General features: G+C 36.5%; 1 protein-coding gene across 1 annotated transcript in view; it reads left to right on the top strand.

The window, feature by feature from the left end:
* Window positions 1–17,369, top strand: part of AGTR1 (angiotensin II receptor type 1) — a 29,649-nt gene extending 12,280 nt beyond the window's left edge. The window contains exon 3 of the mRNA XM_068406702.1: window positions 8,685–17,369. Coding sequence (XP_068262803.1) covers window positions 8,735–9,814 — 1,080 coding nt within the window. The 5' untranslated portion in view covers window positions 8,685–8,734 and the 3' untranslated portion in view covers window positions 9,815–17,369. The remainder of the gene's footprint in view (window positions 1–8,684) is intronic.
* Window positions 17,370–17,641: the final 272 nt, after the last annotated feature.

The following is a 17,641-nucleotide window of genomic DNA, read 5'->3' as shown; positions in this document are numbered from 1 at the left end:
ATGTGAAGTAAATGGTGCTGTTGGCAATATGAGGAGACGACATGTCCCTGAGAAGCAGACTTTAGCTTAGCCTGCTGATTATTGTTGTTTTTGTCTCCTAGGAGGGCACCAGTCTTCCTTTTTGGTAAAGCTAACGGCAAGAACAGAGGTGCAATAATCCATGCTGGATTGATGATGATAGTTAATGCCCTCATTTCAAAGTCTAAGCGTCTTCAGCCTCTTTTTGAAAAAGAGGCAATTCTTTACTCTCTGGTATAAACAAGAAGGGTGACTGCCTACTGCTATAATGATTAATTTTTCATATTTAAAAACTAATTCAGCTATAGGTTTAATAACCTAGATAAGGAAAATATGATCTTCATTTCTCTCAAGACAGAGCAACTAAGGTGACTGGGACATCGAGACTCACCTTTCAGACATCATCTTTTCTGAAGCTTAGCGTTTTGATGTTTAGCTACAGTTAATTTTATATTCACATCCCTTAAGGATATATAATATCTAAGACATATTAAACACCAGAGAGTTTGCAACACATTCATGCAGCCTCGGTCAAAGAAAGAAAACAGAGACTGCTGTGATGGATAAGCATGAAAGAAAGAGACCAGAAAATTATATGGAAAAATCTAAGATATCTGGAGTATCGGGTACACTGTCAAGCCAGAACCACTGATCTCTAAAACCATCACCTCACTGATCTTCCCCAAGAGATCAGATAAACACACTGCATGTTGAGAATGGTTAATCCTCCAGTGTTTTGGAGTCCAGTTCTACATTTATTGAACCCAAGAATGTTTTTCCTCCTCTTAACAGCAGAGAAAACAAAATTATGAGTGTATAGAGGAAAAACTCCCAGAAAGCAATGTTTACTTTTAAACCTAAACCTAGAGGATCTGAAAAATGAAACCTATAAACTAAAATACTGAAACTTACTCTCAACTGAAAGACTTTTGGCTAACCACAAGTGCTCTGTGGATCAATCAGTCAACAAACTTTTGTACAAAAAAAAAAAAACCCTAATCATTGCCATGCTAGCGTTCACTAAAGCACTAAGTTCTAGTGAGGTTGAGAAACTCTAGTGAAGTTGAGCAATCCTTCATTGGCAGTGACATCTGTGAGTAAAATTTTATAGAAATATGTACATCAGGATTTCCCAACTTCTGGAAAGCCATACATGAGGAGGGAATTGGTAGAGTTAACTTTGGCCAAAGAGCTTGTAGCGTGAAGAAATATTTCCAGTGTTTCTGGACTCTGTAAGTACTACGAGACTATATGCAAAAAATAGTCTAAGCTTTCACTGCTGATGCAACTGCTAGAATTGTAACTGTGACATTATTATGCTGTAGGCTGTTAAAAAGAGCATGCAGAAAATTTGTCACATATTACATTGTAGTAAGTATTTAATGTCCCAAAAAAGTACTTGGAAGATTTTATTCATCACTCCACAGCCCCATAAATTAGTGCTTTAGAGGCAGCCCTTCACTTATGCCAATTTTTGCCACATCCTTTTCTAAAACAAAGTCCTTGAATGTGCAAATGAAAGATTATTTTTCTTTATTCTGTGATTTAAATCTAGCCAACTGCTTGCTAGTTTTCTACCTCTAGATATCACTTCTATTCTCTCTAAATGCTTCTATTTTTAGCAGCTTCAAGGTATAAACCTCATATCCTTGTACCCAAACATCCCTTAAGTGCATAGAGATACACTGGCACTGTATAACCCATTTGACATAAATATAGGACAAGACACTGATTATTTCTACTTATCTGGCACAAGACAATATAGTTAATATAAATGTTTTGCTTCTACTTTGCTTACCTACTAGTTTTGATAAAATAAATGTAACCATAACACTAACAACCTTTCTTCTCTATCTGTGTTGAAAGCTGTTTGCCCTTACTAGCATTAGAGAACTATTTAGGTAGATAAAAAATTTGGAACAGTAACATCATCATGCACTGACAGTGTCCAAAGGGGTAATGACAAACCCAGGTGTATTAGTAAAAGAGGCTGGGGGCAGGGGGAGATAAATATTGAAAAGATGCTTACATTTTCAAATTGTGAAATGGTTTACAATTCATTAAATATATACAGCATTGAGGTCTAAAAATCACCATTTGGATAACAAAAAATGTGTAGGCTCATGTTGCCTTTCAACTTCTAAAAAATCCCTCAACTCCCTTTAAAAAAAAAAAAATAGTTCTGAAGTGGCATTTTCAACAATAAAAATATCTTCCTCCAAAGGAAAATACATGTTTGAGTCAAGTTAACTTAGAATTACCTAGAATTACTTTCAAGAATACTCCCTGGCTGATCTTTAGAAAAAGAGTTGTATGATTAACAACATGCCTAGTTAGTTTTAAAATAATCTCTCAGTCTAATGAGTAGGTGTCACTATTTTTCCATCCACATTTTTAAAGTAAACTATACTTTTAGTCTCCCTTTAAAAATATTCTTCTTAATTTGGCTCAGAAACTTTAGAGAGTTTAAGCTGCATATGTATTTGAAAAAAAAAAAATATCAGGACCTTGCTCTATGACTTAGAAGTGCAAGAATTAGACTGAAGGTTAGTAAAACCAGGCATGCACTAGAATAAAAGAAATTAGATATAAGCTAGTAGATACTAAAATAAACTTAAGATAGTTCACTATGGTACATTATACGTTACATAAATGCAGAAGTTCAATGATAGGTATTTTGCCTTGTGTTTAAATCTTAAATAATCTTGAAGGAAGGTGATATTTTGAAAAGTGATGGCACTTGAATGTAAAATAAAGCAATTATCTTATTTTAAAATAGGAAATACAGACCTCTAGTGGTCGAAATATGTATTATATAGAAGTTAAACTTCAAAGCAATTTAAATGTCACTATGCTTAACTGTGTTACTTTCCTTTTCCTTTATATTTTCCTCCCCACAATCATTCAAGATCACACAACCCAGTTCCACTGTTCAGTCATTCCACAAGCATTGATTTTTCCCAGAGGAAAAAGTCCTTTCATCTGTCCTTTTCTCACATAAATTTTATGACTGAAACTGAGTACAGTTGAAAGATACTTGGGAAGTGAAGGGAAAATTAATGAGAATAGTCTATGAAAACAAACAGAATCCTTCTTTCAGAATAAACTACGAAGCCATCATACAGAAGGACTGACTCTTTTGAAGTATGCTAGAGGAAATAAATACAAAGAAGTTCTTACAGAGGAGGTCAGAATACATAAACAGTTCACATTTACAAGGTAGCAATAACTGGTCCTCTGCTAGCACAAAATAAGTAATAAGCAATTTGGAGTTTTGATATAATAGAAGAACCAGATCCTAGAAAGATCACAGGCAGTTTAGTTTCCAGCTATACAGAGCTAGCACAAATGAAGCAGACCAGCTCCAACTCTCGCAAGGGGAAGGCACAAAGAATCCACATATAGGTTAGAGAATTAAAAAGATAAATACTTTAAAATGAAAAAATCAGACACCACAAAATTAACAGCAATTTCAACAGACTGGCAGTTGCTTTATGAAAGACTAACCAGGAGGAGAGCTATTGAACAAAAATACACAGGCCAGCACAAGGTCCTGCAAATTCTGTTTGTTCTCACGTCAGACCTCCTGATCCAAAACTGCAAAAGAAAGAGCCAGCTCGACAGTTACTAATACGGATCTTTCAAAGCTTTCTTTCTGTTCTTGGTGCTCATGAACTGATGTACAGACAGTATTCTGGTCCTGTACTACCCATTGCAGTGCCTTTTCAGTAATATTTTGATTTATTGTCATTTACCATGAAGTCAGACGCTGACGTCTGTGGAAGATAGTGGCAGTGATGACAGGAGGCCTGTGCACACTGCAGGGCCACAATAGTTTGAATTACATGCCTTCATTTGCCCAAGTGTTAGCATTTCTCTCACCCTCCTCAATTCACCTACAAACTCTGGACTAAAAATGCTTAGGAAAGCCGTGAGTGGGGAATACAGACTGTTAGAAGGAGCAGAAGAAATAAGGAGAAAGTTAAATTTATGGCTTCACAGTCAGGAACACCAGGAAAGCTGGGAAGAGGCTGAAGTAGGCATATGAAGTAGAAGAAATTATGTTCATTAGGGCAATGAGGATAAAACGGCTTGTTCTGCTGGACAGAAAAAAAAAAAAAAAGGCCAGTGCAATAAAGTATGTGGAAAGTGTCATTAATTTCTCAGCAATTAAAAAAAGAAGATAGAAGAAATGAGGAAGGGAGGGGACTAAACTCAAGATAAAGGAAAAAAGCTTATGCCACCAGAAACAAATAAACATAGTTAATACATTGAACATATTGTTCCAAATATTTTTCAGCCTCTCTTCTCCCTGTGCAATAATTTAATATAAAAATAGAATGCATCATCCTTGTAAACATGGAAACATCTTCTCATTTGTAAGGAAAGCAAATACTCCACCTACCATCAGAAGAAAAAAAAAAAAAACAAACCTCACATTACCTAATGGTGCGGTGGCTACACTATGGCAGGGTTGGTCAGTCAGAGTTTATTTAGTCTTTATCAAAGCAAATATCAAAATGACATTTTTGTTTAAAATCTGACTTGTGACACCTGCTTACCTATTTATAGCTGATTAAGTTCTCACAGAAAGCCACAGTCAGTGCTATCTTATCTTTCAGTAGGCAAAGTGCTATTTACCTTGCACAGGCTCAGCATTCCTTGTTGTTTCCACAGGCAGTTTAATTAGGATGCATGTTCACCCAACAGAAGCAATGAATGGAGTGGTAAATAATAGTTGGTAGAGCAGTCTGAAGCATTTCATTATCAGTGACTTATTATAATCATTGTAATTAAAAAAGATAAAAGGTCAAACAGGACAGTAACGTACAACAGGGCTTTGCTGCTCACCAGATAATTTGCTTTGAGATTGATGTTGCCACACCATTCACAGTTGCATCAATTCAATCCTCTTAGAAAAAGCTCCTTGTATATCAGCCTTGAAATGATCCAATTATCATTATATTAACTCAGGTCATTTGAGATGGAATAATCAATGGGCACAATTTCAGTACTTGCATTTAACTGGCCAGCGGTTTAACCTGCTCTGGTGAATTCTGGCAACATAAAGCTGTACCAGCCATCTATTTCTGCAGCATTTTTTAACAATCTGCAGTACTTCGCATGTAGAATTATTTACTTTGCATAGAATGTATATAACCGTGATCCTCGGACAAGCAGATGAACTGTGGCAAGTGAGAATGACAGCAGAAATACAGTGGTACAGGAAAGAAATCATTGCCTGTAAGGAGTCTGCATCACCACAGCTGCCCTGTCTCACCACTCAGCACTGCTGTGGGCCCATGCCTTCCAAAACAAATTAGTTTCCCCTCCTGTGTTGAAGCTTTTCCTATTGCTCTAAAGTTACAGATGTCCTCAGGGCAGCAGATCTACCTGAGGCTAGCTCTGAAACTACAATTTCCAGGAAATTTAAAAACTCAGCTTGGGCTTAGCAATGCCTTCCTCACTGTGCCTCAGATATAAGGCTCTTACAAGGTTCATTTTCACAGCAATACTCAGACTGTTTTCAGATATACAAATGGCAATCCATATCCATTTACCCAAAAGCAACCACATTATGTATTTCTGCTTTGTTTTCATTTACTGAAAATAGTGATGGATTTATTTATTCAGTATAATTGCTCAGTATAATTTTAAACTGAAAACTTACCAAACACATCCTTTGTGCAATTCCACTGGCTTCAGTGTTACACCAAAACCTTTACTTCCAGAAGAGTCAGTCTTACACAGATAAATTGAAGTATCATACTATTTCTTGACCAAATTCCTGATTCTTCATGGGAATTGTTCTGCCTTTTTTACTTCCCAAGCACTCCAAAATAAGCTCAGGGAATTCAATACCTTGCAGAGCCAGACACAAGTTTCCGAACTCATTTTTTGTTTATTTTAACACATTTCTGAAAACATAATATAATCATTATTACACTTTCTTAAAAGTACATATGCTATTAATTACATCAACTAAAGCTACTCCTGGCATGAAAAAGCACAGGCCACCACGTGGGTAGAAAAGGGAAATTGGAATTTAAACAACAAAACACACTACACTGAAGGGGTGGATGAAGTGACCATGAGAAAGGTGCTCTGGCATCTACTGCTGTACAGAAACAATCCCATCAAAGGGATTCACCATCAGCTACATTTGTGTTAGCCACCAAATCTGCCAGTTAGTACACCCAAAGCAGGATGCACTTGTCAAATAATACCACCAACTGCTTAACCTACTCACAGAGAGAGGTCTTGCTCAGCCTTAACTGGCCCCTAATCCACTTAACTGCAAGTCTGACTTGCAGTGGTGATTTTCTTAGTAGAGACTTTACTAGAGCAGTTTCTTACTGCTAAGTTTTGGGCCATAATCTCAGTGGGTATACAAGTGAGCAACAGCTATGATAATGAACAGACCATGCAGCACCAGCACGTAGCTGGGACAAGGCAAATATTGCCAGACCTTGATGTTGCTGAATCTATCTGTTATCATCAAGTCTCCTTGGGTGCTTACACAACCAAGGGGCAAGATAAGAGGATTTCTTTACCTTGAAATCTTTTTATTGTGGTTCTCCCTGTCCTATGGATAGCATGACCTTCCACAGAGCCAATGTATTCTAGATTTGGCACAGTTTGAAAGCCAGGAAGTTGAGCTCAGGCTGTATTACAGTGCTACATGTGATCAGAATTGTGTACATTTCTTTGTGTCAGCTGTATTTGCTTGACTTTTTAACAACTTAAACATAGCAAAAATAGCTGATGTCATTCTGAGACATCTGTACCAACTGAGGCAACAAGACTAATTCACAGAATGCATCGAGAGACTGGGAGGTGTCACATTGCACATCTTGACAAAGGATTTATTAGTTGCATTTAACCAGATTTTCCAAACTTGATAGAATTATCAAGAACCTAAATCTTTAAATTGCCCTGCTAGCTTTATGGGAATGAATCAGCTTCTTAATGCAAACATATAATAGAACATTAGCTAAGATAGAGAAATACTGAGTCTTTTAAAAGCTAATAAATTGAGAGCCAAAGGGCGACCTTGCATCACAAGATGCTGACTGCACCCCATATTCTGGGTTCAGTTCCTGGCTCCACTTCAGAATTCCTGTGTGGGCTTTGCCAAGACCTATCTATGCCTCACTTCCCTATTAAAAAGACTAAAAGACAATCCATTTGCAATAAGGTTTGTCTCCCAACAAAAGCATGTCAAACACTTAACAGAGCAGCATTCTGTCCTTAACAGGAACATCAATGCTGAACAATGTAAATAATGAGCAACCACCTCCATAACAACATAGCCCATATTTCTATAATGACATGTATCTTTTCTTTCTGAATGTGTCTGTACTGCCCAGGGTTTTAGGGTGTATATATTTATCTATATAAAAGTCACATTTATAAGCGTTTTATTTTATTTTTAAAGCAAATATATTTCACTTAATCTGTGTTTCAGACAGCAGAAGTTGCATTTGGCTGACAGCTGTCAGGATCCTGCAGACAGCAATAAACGCTGCTCTGCAATAATAACTGTCGACTTTTTTTTTAAATCTCCACTGTTTTTTGGAAGAGTGTCCGTTTGTAGACTCTGGAAATGATTTAGTATTAGAGTCACTTACGGCGCACTACTTGCTTCCTAAAGTTGTAAATCATTGATAAGGAAATCATTCTTGCAGAACACACAAGCCCTGGCAAACCAAACAGGTGCCCTGTAGAGGAGATTTCATCCGCTTTCCATACACTTAATACAATCCAGAAATATTTTTCATACACTAAGACTACAACTTCAACTCTTGGATACATAAATTTTGTCACTAGCTGAAAAGGTAATATGAATTGTGGTTCCCCCTTGCACCCTTCTCAAACCTTTCTACAGTTATTAATGTGCAACAAATCAGCACGTCTGGATTTTCACAGATTTTTTTTTCCCTTGTTAGCAGTTAAATACCATAGTTCCAAGCCAGATGGGTAGCTAGGTAACTTCTGCATATTTAAGGTATTTATGCTACAAGAGAACACTAGATTGTGTGAGTGTCTTCATCTTTCTCTGTGATGGAAAAATTGTCTCAAAGAATGAAACTTAATGTATAGGAAAGAAATTCTAGTGGTTCACATCAGAGATCAAAATGAGTATCTAAACTGAATTCACTTATTTTCTTAATGCGTTACACTTTGTATTTACAGAATGAAGTGGTATTCATTCAGTATTGCTTAAGTGTAGTTTCTGAGAGATCTGAAGAACTTTGCTCATATATCACCTATTTATGGGAAAAAAAAACCCTAAAGACTCTCCTGAATTTATAGTAATCTGCTATTTTGAATCTCTGTTATTATTTTTATGACATACGTTCACTAACTAGTCTTATTTTAAATTGGAACCTTGCTAACTGAAAGAAGTTTGTTAGATTTCATTTATGTTAAAAAGAATCTAGCAATGTTCTGCCAACTCCTAACATTCTTACCTGTTTTATTCTGCAAACAAAATCTCTATTAGAATAGAAATTGGTTGAGAAAACACTTGAAGATGGCTTATTTTTAAATTCAAAGACATTGACACATTGTGTTAAGACACAAAAAATTGACATTTAATTGAAACTTTTAAAACATTAAAACCCTGTCATGAACAATATTTTCTTCCTCTTTTCTCCTCCTAGGTGTGAACTTCAGATTTTCTCCCTGAAGCTAGGTTACAGCTGAAGAGATCATGATTCCAAATTACTCTACTGAAGAAACCATTAAAAGAATCCACGTCGACTGTCCTGTTTCAGGAAGGCACAGTTACATCTACATTATGGTTCCAACTGTTTACAGCATCATCTTTATCATAGGCATATTTGGGAACAGTCTGGTCGTTATTGTCATATACTGCTACATGAAATTAAAAACAGTAGCCAGCATCTTTCTTCTAAACCTGGCACTGGCTGACTTGTGTTTTTTAATAACTCTGCCACTCTGGGCAGCCTACACAGCCATGGAGTACCAGTGGCCTTTTGGCAACTGTTTATGTAAGTTAGCATCAGCAGGGATAAGTTTCAACCTGTACGCCAGTGTGTTCCTCCTCACGTGCCTTAGTATTGACCGCTACCTGGCCATAGTACATCCAGTGAAGTCCCGAATTCGACGTACCATGTTTGTCGCCAGAATAACTTGCATTGCCATCTGGCTTCTCGCCGGTGTGGCCAGCTTGCCCGTCATCATTCACCGTAATATATTCTTTGCCGAGAACTTGAACATGACAGTCTGCGGTTTTCGGTATGACAACAATAACACAACACTCCGGGTCGGGTTAGGTTTATCCAAAAATTTGCTGGGCTTTTTAATTCCTTTTCTGATCATATTAACAAGCTACACCTTAATTTGGAAGACCCTGAAGAAGGCATATCAAATTCAAAAAAATAAGACCAGAAATGACGATATTTTTAAGATGATTGTGGCAATAGTATTTTTCTTCTTCTTTTCCTGGATTCCTCATCAAGTGTTCACTTTTCTGGATGTATTAATTCAATTACATGTAATAACAGACTGCAAAATCACTGATATTGTGGATACGGCTATGCCCTTCACCATTTGCATCGCTTACTTTAACAACTGTTTGAATCCTTTCTTTTATGTTTTTTTTGGAAAAAACTTTAAAAAATACTTTCTTCAGCTAATAAAATACATTCCACCAAATGTCAGCGCACATCCAAGCCTAACAACAAAAATGAGCGCCCTTTCATATCGGCCACCAGAAAATATACACTTGCCCACTAAAAAGACTGCTGGGTCTTTTGACACAGAGTGATGTGTTTTGCAATCTACTTTTTTTTGAACAACCTTGTGAACGAAACAGCAAGAATGAAAAAACTCATCTGCAGTCCTGAACATCACAGCTTACTGCTCATTACAGAAACATTAGATCACCTCAGAGGAATCATACTGTAAAGATTTAGCAGTCGCCTTTTATTTCACGTTGTGAAGAGGACTGCTTGGTTTTCATTTTGTTTTTCTTTACTGAAAGCAACATAAATGGTGGACAGGCACGTCAGAGTTTCTGTCAGCATCCTGCCATTTACTCGCAACTACCAAAGTAGGGTAGAGAAAATTCCTAACAAGTTCAGAGATATTTTTAAATGAAAAGCTTGTATAAGGTACATAAATTAAGAAGGCCTTGTTTTGCACATACATAAGCTATTCCAAATTTTGTTCAAGGAGTTGATGGAGCTACACTGCTTGTTTTGTTGGGTTTAAGTGACATAAGTGTCATATCATCATATTTATGTTTTCAAATATATGCTCTATATAGAGACCCAATTTTAAACTCGAATGGAAATTTAAGGTCCTTGAAATTGGTCTCATTCTGATTTATGCTACTATTTTTCATTTTTAAAATGGCAATTTTTTCATAATAATATATGCAATAAAATCCAGATTTATTTATTAAATATAGAAGAAATATATTTTTAGATTTATATTCCTACTCATAGATTTCAAACATTGCTTCATAATTGTACATTTATATCCTAGTGGGTATTTTTATAGTACTTTAAAAAAAGTAAGTATATATACACACACACATACAAAAATGGGGTTCACTGAACCTCTCCTCATGATATGCCACACTGACTTTGAAGAACATTACTTATGACTCCATATTCTGTGTGACTAAAAGTAAAATTCTGTATTTGAAAACATGAGTTCTGGGACAGAGGTGATCAGAAAACTTCAAACTATTTTTGTATAATAACCAGTGCACTCAAATGAGAGAAAACACCGACTAATCAAAAATCCACTCAATTTTTCAAATTCCTGGACATTTAATAAACTCACATTCTGATAAGCAAAAATGTGTCAATGCTTATATTACAATTTAACTAATAATGCTTTTAGTCACATCACAAAACATCCGAGACCAAACTTTACTCTTGGCTTTTACAGAATTACTCTCCATTTATACAAAACCAATCCTAGAGTATTTTCTTCCCGTAGAACTTTTTTTTATGTGTATGGAACAAATTCAAATTTATACTAGCATAAATCAGAACAAAAGCCTGGCTCAAACTCCATACAAATGAGGGGGAAGGCAATAAGCACTGTAGGAAGTTTCAACTAATGATATCCTCATATGTCCTTTTTACCTCAAATAACAAACTCCAGAAAATATTTATTCTTGGTTCACATTCATTTATTGTCTTCAAAGATAAATGAGTTCATAATATTTTTCGACATAGCAAAACTTAAGAAGAATTCCAAAACTTTACATGTATCATGTGGACAAATACATGACCCTTGAGAATTTGCAGTATTTATAATCTTCATTATACATCTAATGTGGCTTTGTCTGATGTAGCAAGAAGTTGGATTATCGATACTTTCTTATTATCAGTCTCTTGCATATACACAAATAATATTTTAAATTATTTTTTACTTTATTATTTTATATCAAAACACAACAAAAAAGTTGTTTCTGTAGTTTGATACTTTTTAAGAAAAAAACAGGACTACAACCAGGTCTGGGAATCTTGTGGCTCTTCCTGCTCTTTCATTATTTTAAGGCAAGTTTCTTCAGTTTTGCCTTTGTTCTTCTAGCTGCAAAGTGGGAACAATCTCTACTTATATATGTCACAAGGCGCTGTGAGGATTCACTAAAACTTCTAAAGCTGTATGTTAAAAAAATGCTCTTTCATTAGAGATTTAATTTAATTACAAGCTAGTATCTCAAAATTTGAAACCTGAATTTGTGATTTGAAGACTCAGTTAAATTATTCCTATTATATGTAATGCTTTATATTTCGCTTGTATCTATCCTTACATGTGAGACAGCTGTTCCTTAAAACTGACTGTGGCAATAGTCCCACGCATTATAAATAGCATCCAGAACAGTACCACTGCCTCAGCACTCAGTAAGCTGGCGAAGGACTGACAGAGCTTGCCATTTATCTGTATGATATTTTGTTCATGTACATGGGTGCACATGCTGAGCAGCACCAGGAGCTTCCTTCCCCTGGCAGCAGCAGCTCTGTCTCAGACCTGACTCCATGTGCTGTGCTTGCCACCTGCTGGGTGCAGCCACTAAGTTGTGTTTCATCTCAAAAGTTCTTATAGGAAGAGACAGCAACGTTTCCCTGCCTCCTGATGGATCTGGAGATCCTTACCTGTGGCAAAGCTCCTGTAGAAATGAAATACAAACTTGTCCACCTGGGAGGCAGTTAACTGTCTTGGCAGGGGCTAAGCAAGCATTTCCTCATCACCTGCTGATCCCTTTGGTCACTGAAATCCAGTGTCCCCAATGACCACAATAGGTAGCTGATTTGCAAAACGTTGGTTGCATTACTACAAGAGCCATCCCAAAGAGAAGAAATATATATATGTATAAAAATAAAAATCAAAACGTATTTTTGCAAGTGATAATTAAGTATTTAGCCAAAAGGACTCATTTATCACCAAGAAGAAAAAGAAGCAGAACCAGTAGTGACCGTGAACGACAAAATCACTGTATTACAGCAGAAAACAGAAGAGAAGCTATTGGTCAGTGATCTTGATCATTTCATGCCAGGTCCTGCGTTTTTAAGAGACTGTGTTTCCTAGGCTGCTGGTGCCACCTGTGCCTACCTGCATCATGGGAAAAACCACGAGCATGCACGTCCAGCTGGGTTGCTGCAGGAAAGGCAGGAAGGGATGGCAGCTGGTGTGCTTTGAAGGCAAGACTGACCTTGAATTGATAGGCAAAGTGGAGGGCAAAGCTGCTGTTAAATAATGCTGGGAAATTTTTGTTCTCCTAAGGGGTAGGAAAATGGTCATCAGCTGCCAAATATAGTGGATCCTAGTTCAGCGTTTCCTTACAAAAAAAAAAAAAAAAAAAAAAGGCAAATTAATAGATACTGAAAAGTATCCAGAGATAAAACTCTCCAGCAACTCTGACTGGGCAGTAGCAGAGAGCAAACTTTTGGAGCACAGAGCTACCACGTACAGTCATATCCTGCAGTTTCAGGCATCCCCACAAAACCCCCAACTGACAGCTAACTGAAGAGTCCCCATTTCCCTCAGCACAACCAAACCACTTCCATCACGCATCTAGCTGCAATGCATGCAGGTGCTGAGAAACACGTTGTTGCTGAGCCTTACACTCCTCCGCCCACCTACTTGCTGAAAATACTGTGCTGGAAACCTGTGCCTGGTGTGTGCAGAGCAGCAGTTTGACAGAGTGCAGGATCTGGTCGCTGTTGCGGACCCTTGGCTGCATGATCCCTACTGAAGTGCAGGTAGGAGATGGCCAGAGTATCCCTTGGTGCAAGAACCTACTTCTTGCTAACAGAGGAGGAGGGAGGAAGATTTGGCTTTGTATGACTTTGCTATCTTTGGGGAACTTTGAGTTGAGCCATCTTAATATCAAAATAAGAACTAGCTATGTATGTTTAAGAACACACTCCCACTGTCTTAAAGAACACAAAGTTAATTAAGATGCAGTAGTATGCTGTTATTTATAAAGATGTATCCAAAGTGCTTTTCATTCTCAGGATGACTGAAGTAAAATACTTGACAAACTCTTAGTCTGTCCATGTAGTCTTGTGGTGTGAGGAACTCAAGCCAGTATTAATAGGGACAGCATATAGCCAGCCCTAAATACAGGGATCACTACTCCTAATCTATCATAATTATATTCTGTTGGCTTGTTTGAATGAATACTTTCTTTCTGCTGGCAGAGTAATTACTAAATCACATTATGTTTGACATGTACATGCATAATATTTATTTCTATTTATTGTGCAATAGTATGTTATATGACTCATGTTTTGTGCTCTGCTTTCTACTTGCTTGCCCATTATATGCCTATCCTAAATCATACTATAGGATATGATGGTTAGCCTAAATTCCAACAAAACAATTACAGATAAAATAGGGATTAATTTGGCTTCTTAGCTTAACAATTTCCTTGTGTTTACATTGTTAATCAAGATGTTGCAGAGTAAGTATGAGGCCAAAAGTCCTTTACTTTACCAGAAGTACTATTTAGGTGATGGTTTTCATCATCTACTTGAAACCGTGACAGCAGCAGAGAATATAGTAGGATTCCTAGGTTTGGTTTAGTTTTGCTTGCATAGCTTCAGCAATGATCTATCGTACTGACCTCCTTGTAAAGTATACTGGCGTGCAAGTATTCCCAGGGAGAAGTTTGCAATGGAAAGGAGAAACAAATACTTGGGAGGGAGCAGAAGGCCTAAAGCAGGGACTTGCTGATTTTGGAAATCTTTAGTGTTAAATGTAAATACTTAATTTTATTTTTGCAACAGATGAAAAAAAGAACCCACTAATAAATCTTTCAGCTAAGTAGTGAAAAGTTCCAGAAAGTTCTGAGAGGCTCTTAAGTTTCTTAATAATGTCCTGCTCAGTTTGGAACATATGAAACCGTTCTTAACCCACTCACAAGGTCAGGGTCTCCAGCTCTGCTCTTCTACATCCCATTACAGGCTTGGCCAGACCAACATCCTGCCAGCTGGTGCAAAGTGATGAGGCTGTTCTATCAATCATTGAGTCTGTTTCAACAGTGACCTCACTACCAAGGCTGAGGTAACAAATTCTCAATGTTAATGGCAGAGCTGTCAACCTCATTGTCACTGGTGAGTTCTGCAGATGTGGCTAGACACTCAAGAAACAGGTATAGATCACATATGAGAACAGCATTGTGCGATCTTTTTAGTGGACTAGTGCCATGGCCTGCAGCTTTAAAAGTACGTGGTAAATTAAGTAACAAGAACTAGATATTATTTTCTTTTAAATATTTTTGTGGAGTCGTAAGTTGTGAAGTGGTGGATGTTAATGTTTTCTATTTCAATAGAAATAGCTTTATATTGTAGAAGTTCACTGCTATTATATAAGAACTTTTATTGTCTGAAGTATTACTAAAAACATACACGCCATCAGTAGATGTCTTTGTGAAAGCCATCTCCACTGCTGTATTAATCCACCCAAAGCAAAGAGATAAGTTTCTGTATTATTGTAAGTACTACACTATTATCAGTATATCTACAGCTATATATTTTAGACAATATCATCCTTACCAAAGTATTTGTTTAATGCTGTAATATTTTGTACCACTATTCCTCATTCCTTTTAATCCACAGTCTAATCCAGCTCCCCGTAAACTCTTGAGATGAACAGGCTGTATCTGCAATTCATAGTGGAAAGAATACCTGGCTAGCTCCAAAATCACATGTAGAACTGCAGCTCAGTAATTCATTTGTGTTTCCCAGAACTGGCTAAGCTAATAAAGTTTCCTTGGAGTGGATATTTAACAAACTGATAATTTTCCCATACACAGGTTAGAGTTTAAAGGGGAATTTAGGCTTGGCTTTTTAGAAGTTAAATTAAATTATAGGGACAGATTTACCCAGAGTATTGTGTCAAATACAGGATCACATTACATTATGAATAATGGCCCTGAAAAGCCAGACTCAGGCTGCCTCTAGCTCAATGTAAATATATCCACTTATTTAGAATAAGCTTTGGCGTTTCTAAGCAGTGCTACATTGTACAGTGGCTTCAGTGGAAACAGGATCAGGTTCCAGCATAGTAAGAGGGGACTGGTGCTTTCTTTTTGCCAAAAGAATGGTAGAACGGATCACATATTTCCATTTCGAATTTGTATGAAAATAAAATTGAATTTAATCTTGCATATCCCTAGTCAGCCCCATTTCATACTCTGTTTTATAGTGTCACACACTGGAAAAAAGTGAAAAACAGTTAAAGGCTGGGCCTATGAAATTTTAAAGCTTATCTACTGAATAACTTATTTTCTATGTATTTTAATTATTCCTCAGCTTTATGTATTGGCAGTGCTGTGAGGCTAAAATCAAGCACAGGCCCTGGTGCAGGAGGAGGTACACGTACACACACATACAATCCCTTGGAGCTTTACAACCTAATCAGAGGGTGAAAAATTGTTAGAATAGGGTGGAAAGCAAAGACTGTTGCTAAACAAACACAAAAGTGTGAAGATATTTCAACCTGTGGTAAAATAAAAAAAAAAAAAATCTAATTTTTTTTTTTTAACCAAAGTGAACCAAAAAGCTTCTCTCTCATTGAAAATAAGAAAGCAAAAAGAGTAGAAAAGAAAATACTGAAAGGTTTTATGTCACGAGTGAGGAACAACCCTGCACATACACACACACAGACTTTCAAGCATCTCCAACTAATATTCTCAAGCAAATGTAAACTCAGCCATTTTTATGAAATTGAATTAATAACCAGAAATGTTTTAGTCAATTGATGTGTCTAAGACCCTAGCAGCCTATTTGCCACTATTGACTTTTCTTAAAAAAAAAAAAAAAAAGTTAAATTATGCATTAGAAACCCATCAGATAATTATATGCCCAGGACAGGAAGACAATGTACTGCATGTAGACTTACATGAGCTTTGCCTACCTAGCCTGAACTCCTCCTCATGCTTAGTTTATCACTGACATACAAATACACCAAAAGAAAAAACCAACCCAAAACCAGAACAAGAATAATTTCACAAAAATATAGTATATATTATAGTAGTGCTATGTATATTTAATTTTGTTGAACAGCTATGAAAGATAGCTAAAGGATCTAAAATAAGTTTTATTTCACAAGTTTTTATTCATTTAAGTAGCTTTTTTAAGCTTTTATAAGGATTCCATTTTGCACTGTAAAAAACCTCCAAGCATGATAAAATGTACATGAGATGTAATTTCACCTACCTAGACAATTGTTAATGTTGAACCTGGGTTTTGTGATATGATTGCTCTAGACAGAAATGTAAAGAAGCGTGCAGAAAGGCATACTTTAGACTGCAGTGCAGTGTATACATGTTAAAACCAGCAAAATTACCTTTCTGGTATTCTTGAATTTCTCTGCTTATCTATGATAGCTTTCTATACTGTCATCTGTAATTTTTACATAAGAGTAGACAGTAGACACGCACTGCTCTGTTTCAGAAAAATTTATCACATTTTAGACAGGTTTCCGTCTAACATAACTGTGCAAAAGAAGTAAGCATTTTTCACAGAAACATCTACATCAGACTGATTGTATTTTGAAATACTGAAAACATTAAACAATCCAAAATAACTTTAAATAAGTGTTGGTTTAACTTAATATTCACACCATATGGTTAGATTGTTTCTTCCAAGTTTTGTTTCTCATCCAACCTGCAAGTAACTGTGTTTTTAGCTTTAACTCCAAACACAGGTATCAGAACAAAGTACAGCGCCTGAGGAGACCACTGTATTCTAAATGAAAATGTACATTATCTGTACAGCTCATACCCCAGAAATTCTGAAGTTGCACGTAATTTTGTTCTGATCAACAAGGTTTGTGACTCCATTTCCTGTTAATTAAAGAAAACTTTAAATGTTTATTGGAAAAATACATTGTAGTTATTGCTCAAGTCTAAATAATATTCTACCAAGGGATATGCTCCTCCCTTTTACCTATGACCTCTTTAAGCATCTAACTTCAGTTTTCTCGTGGGACTCACCACTAATGTGCATATCAAATACGTTTCAAGAGCTGGACAGATCAGTGCCAAAACAATGTGGGTCATTACTGTGACCCACAAGTACATGTTGGATTTAAATGTGGAACTGAATCATGATACTGTCAAGAC

This window comes from Nyctibius grandis, chromosome 8, assembly GCF_013368605.1.
Source record: "Nyctibius grandis isolate bNycGra1 chromosome 8, bNycGra1.pri, whole genome shotgun sequence".
In the NCBI taxonomy this organism is placed as follows: domain Eukaryota; kingdom Metazoa; phylum Chordata; class Aves; order Nyctibiiformes; family Nyctibiidae; genus Nyctibius; species Nyctibius grandis.
This window is presented reverse-complemented; position numbering and strand designations above follow the sequence as displayed.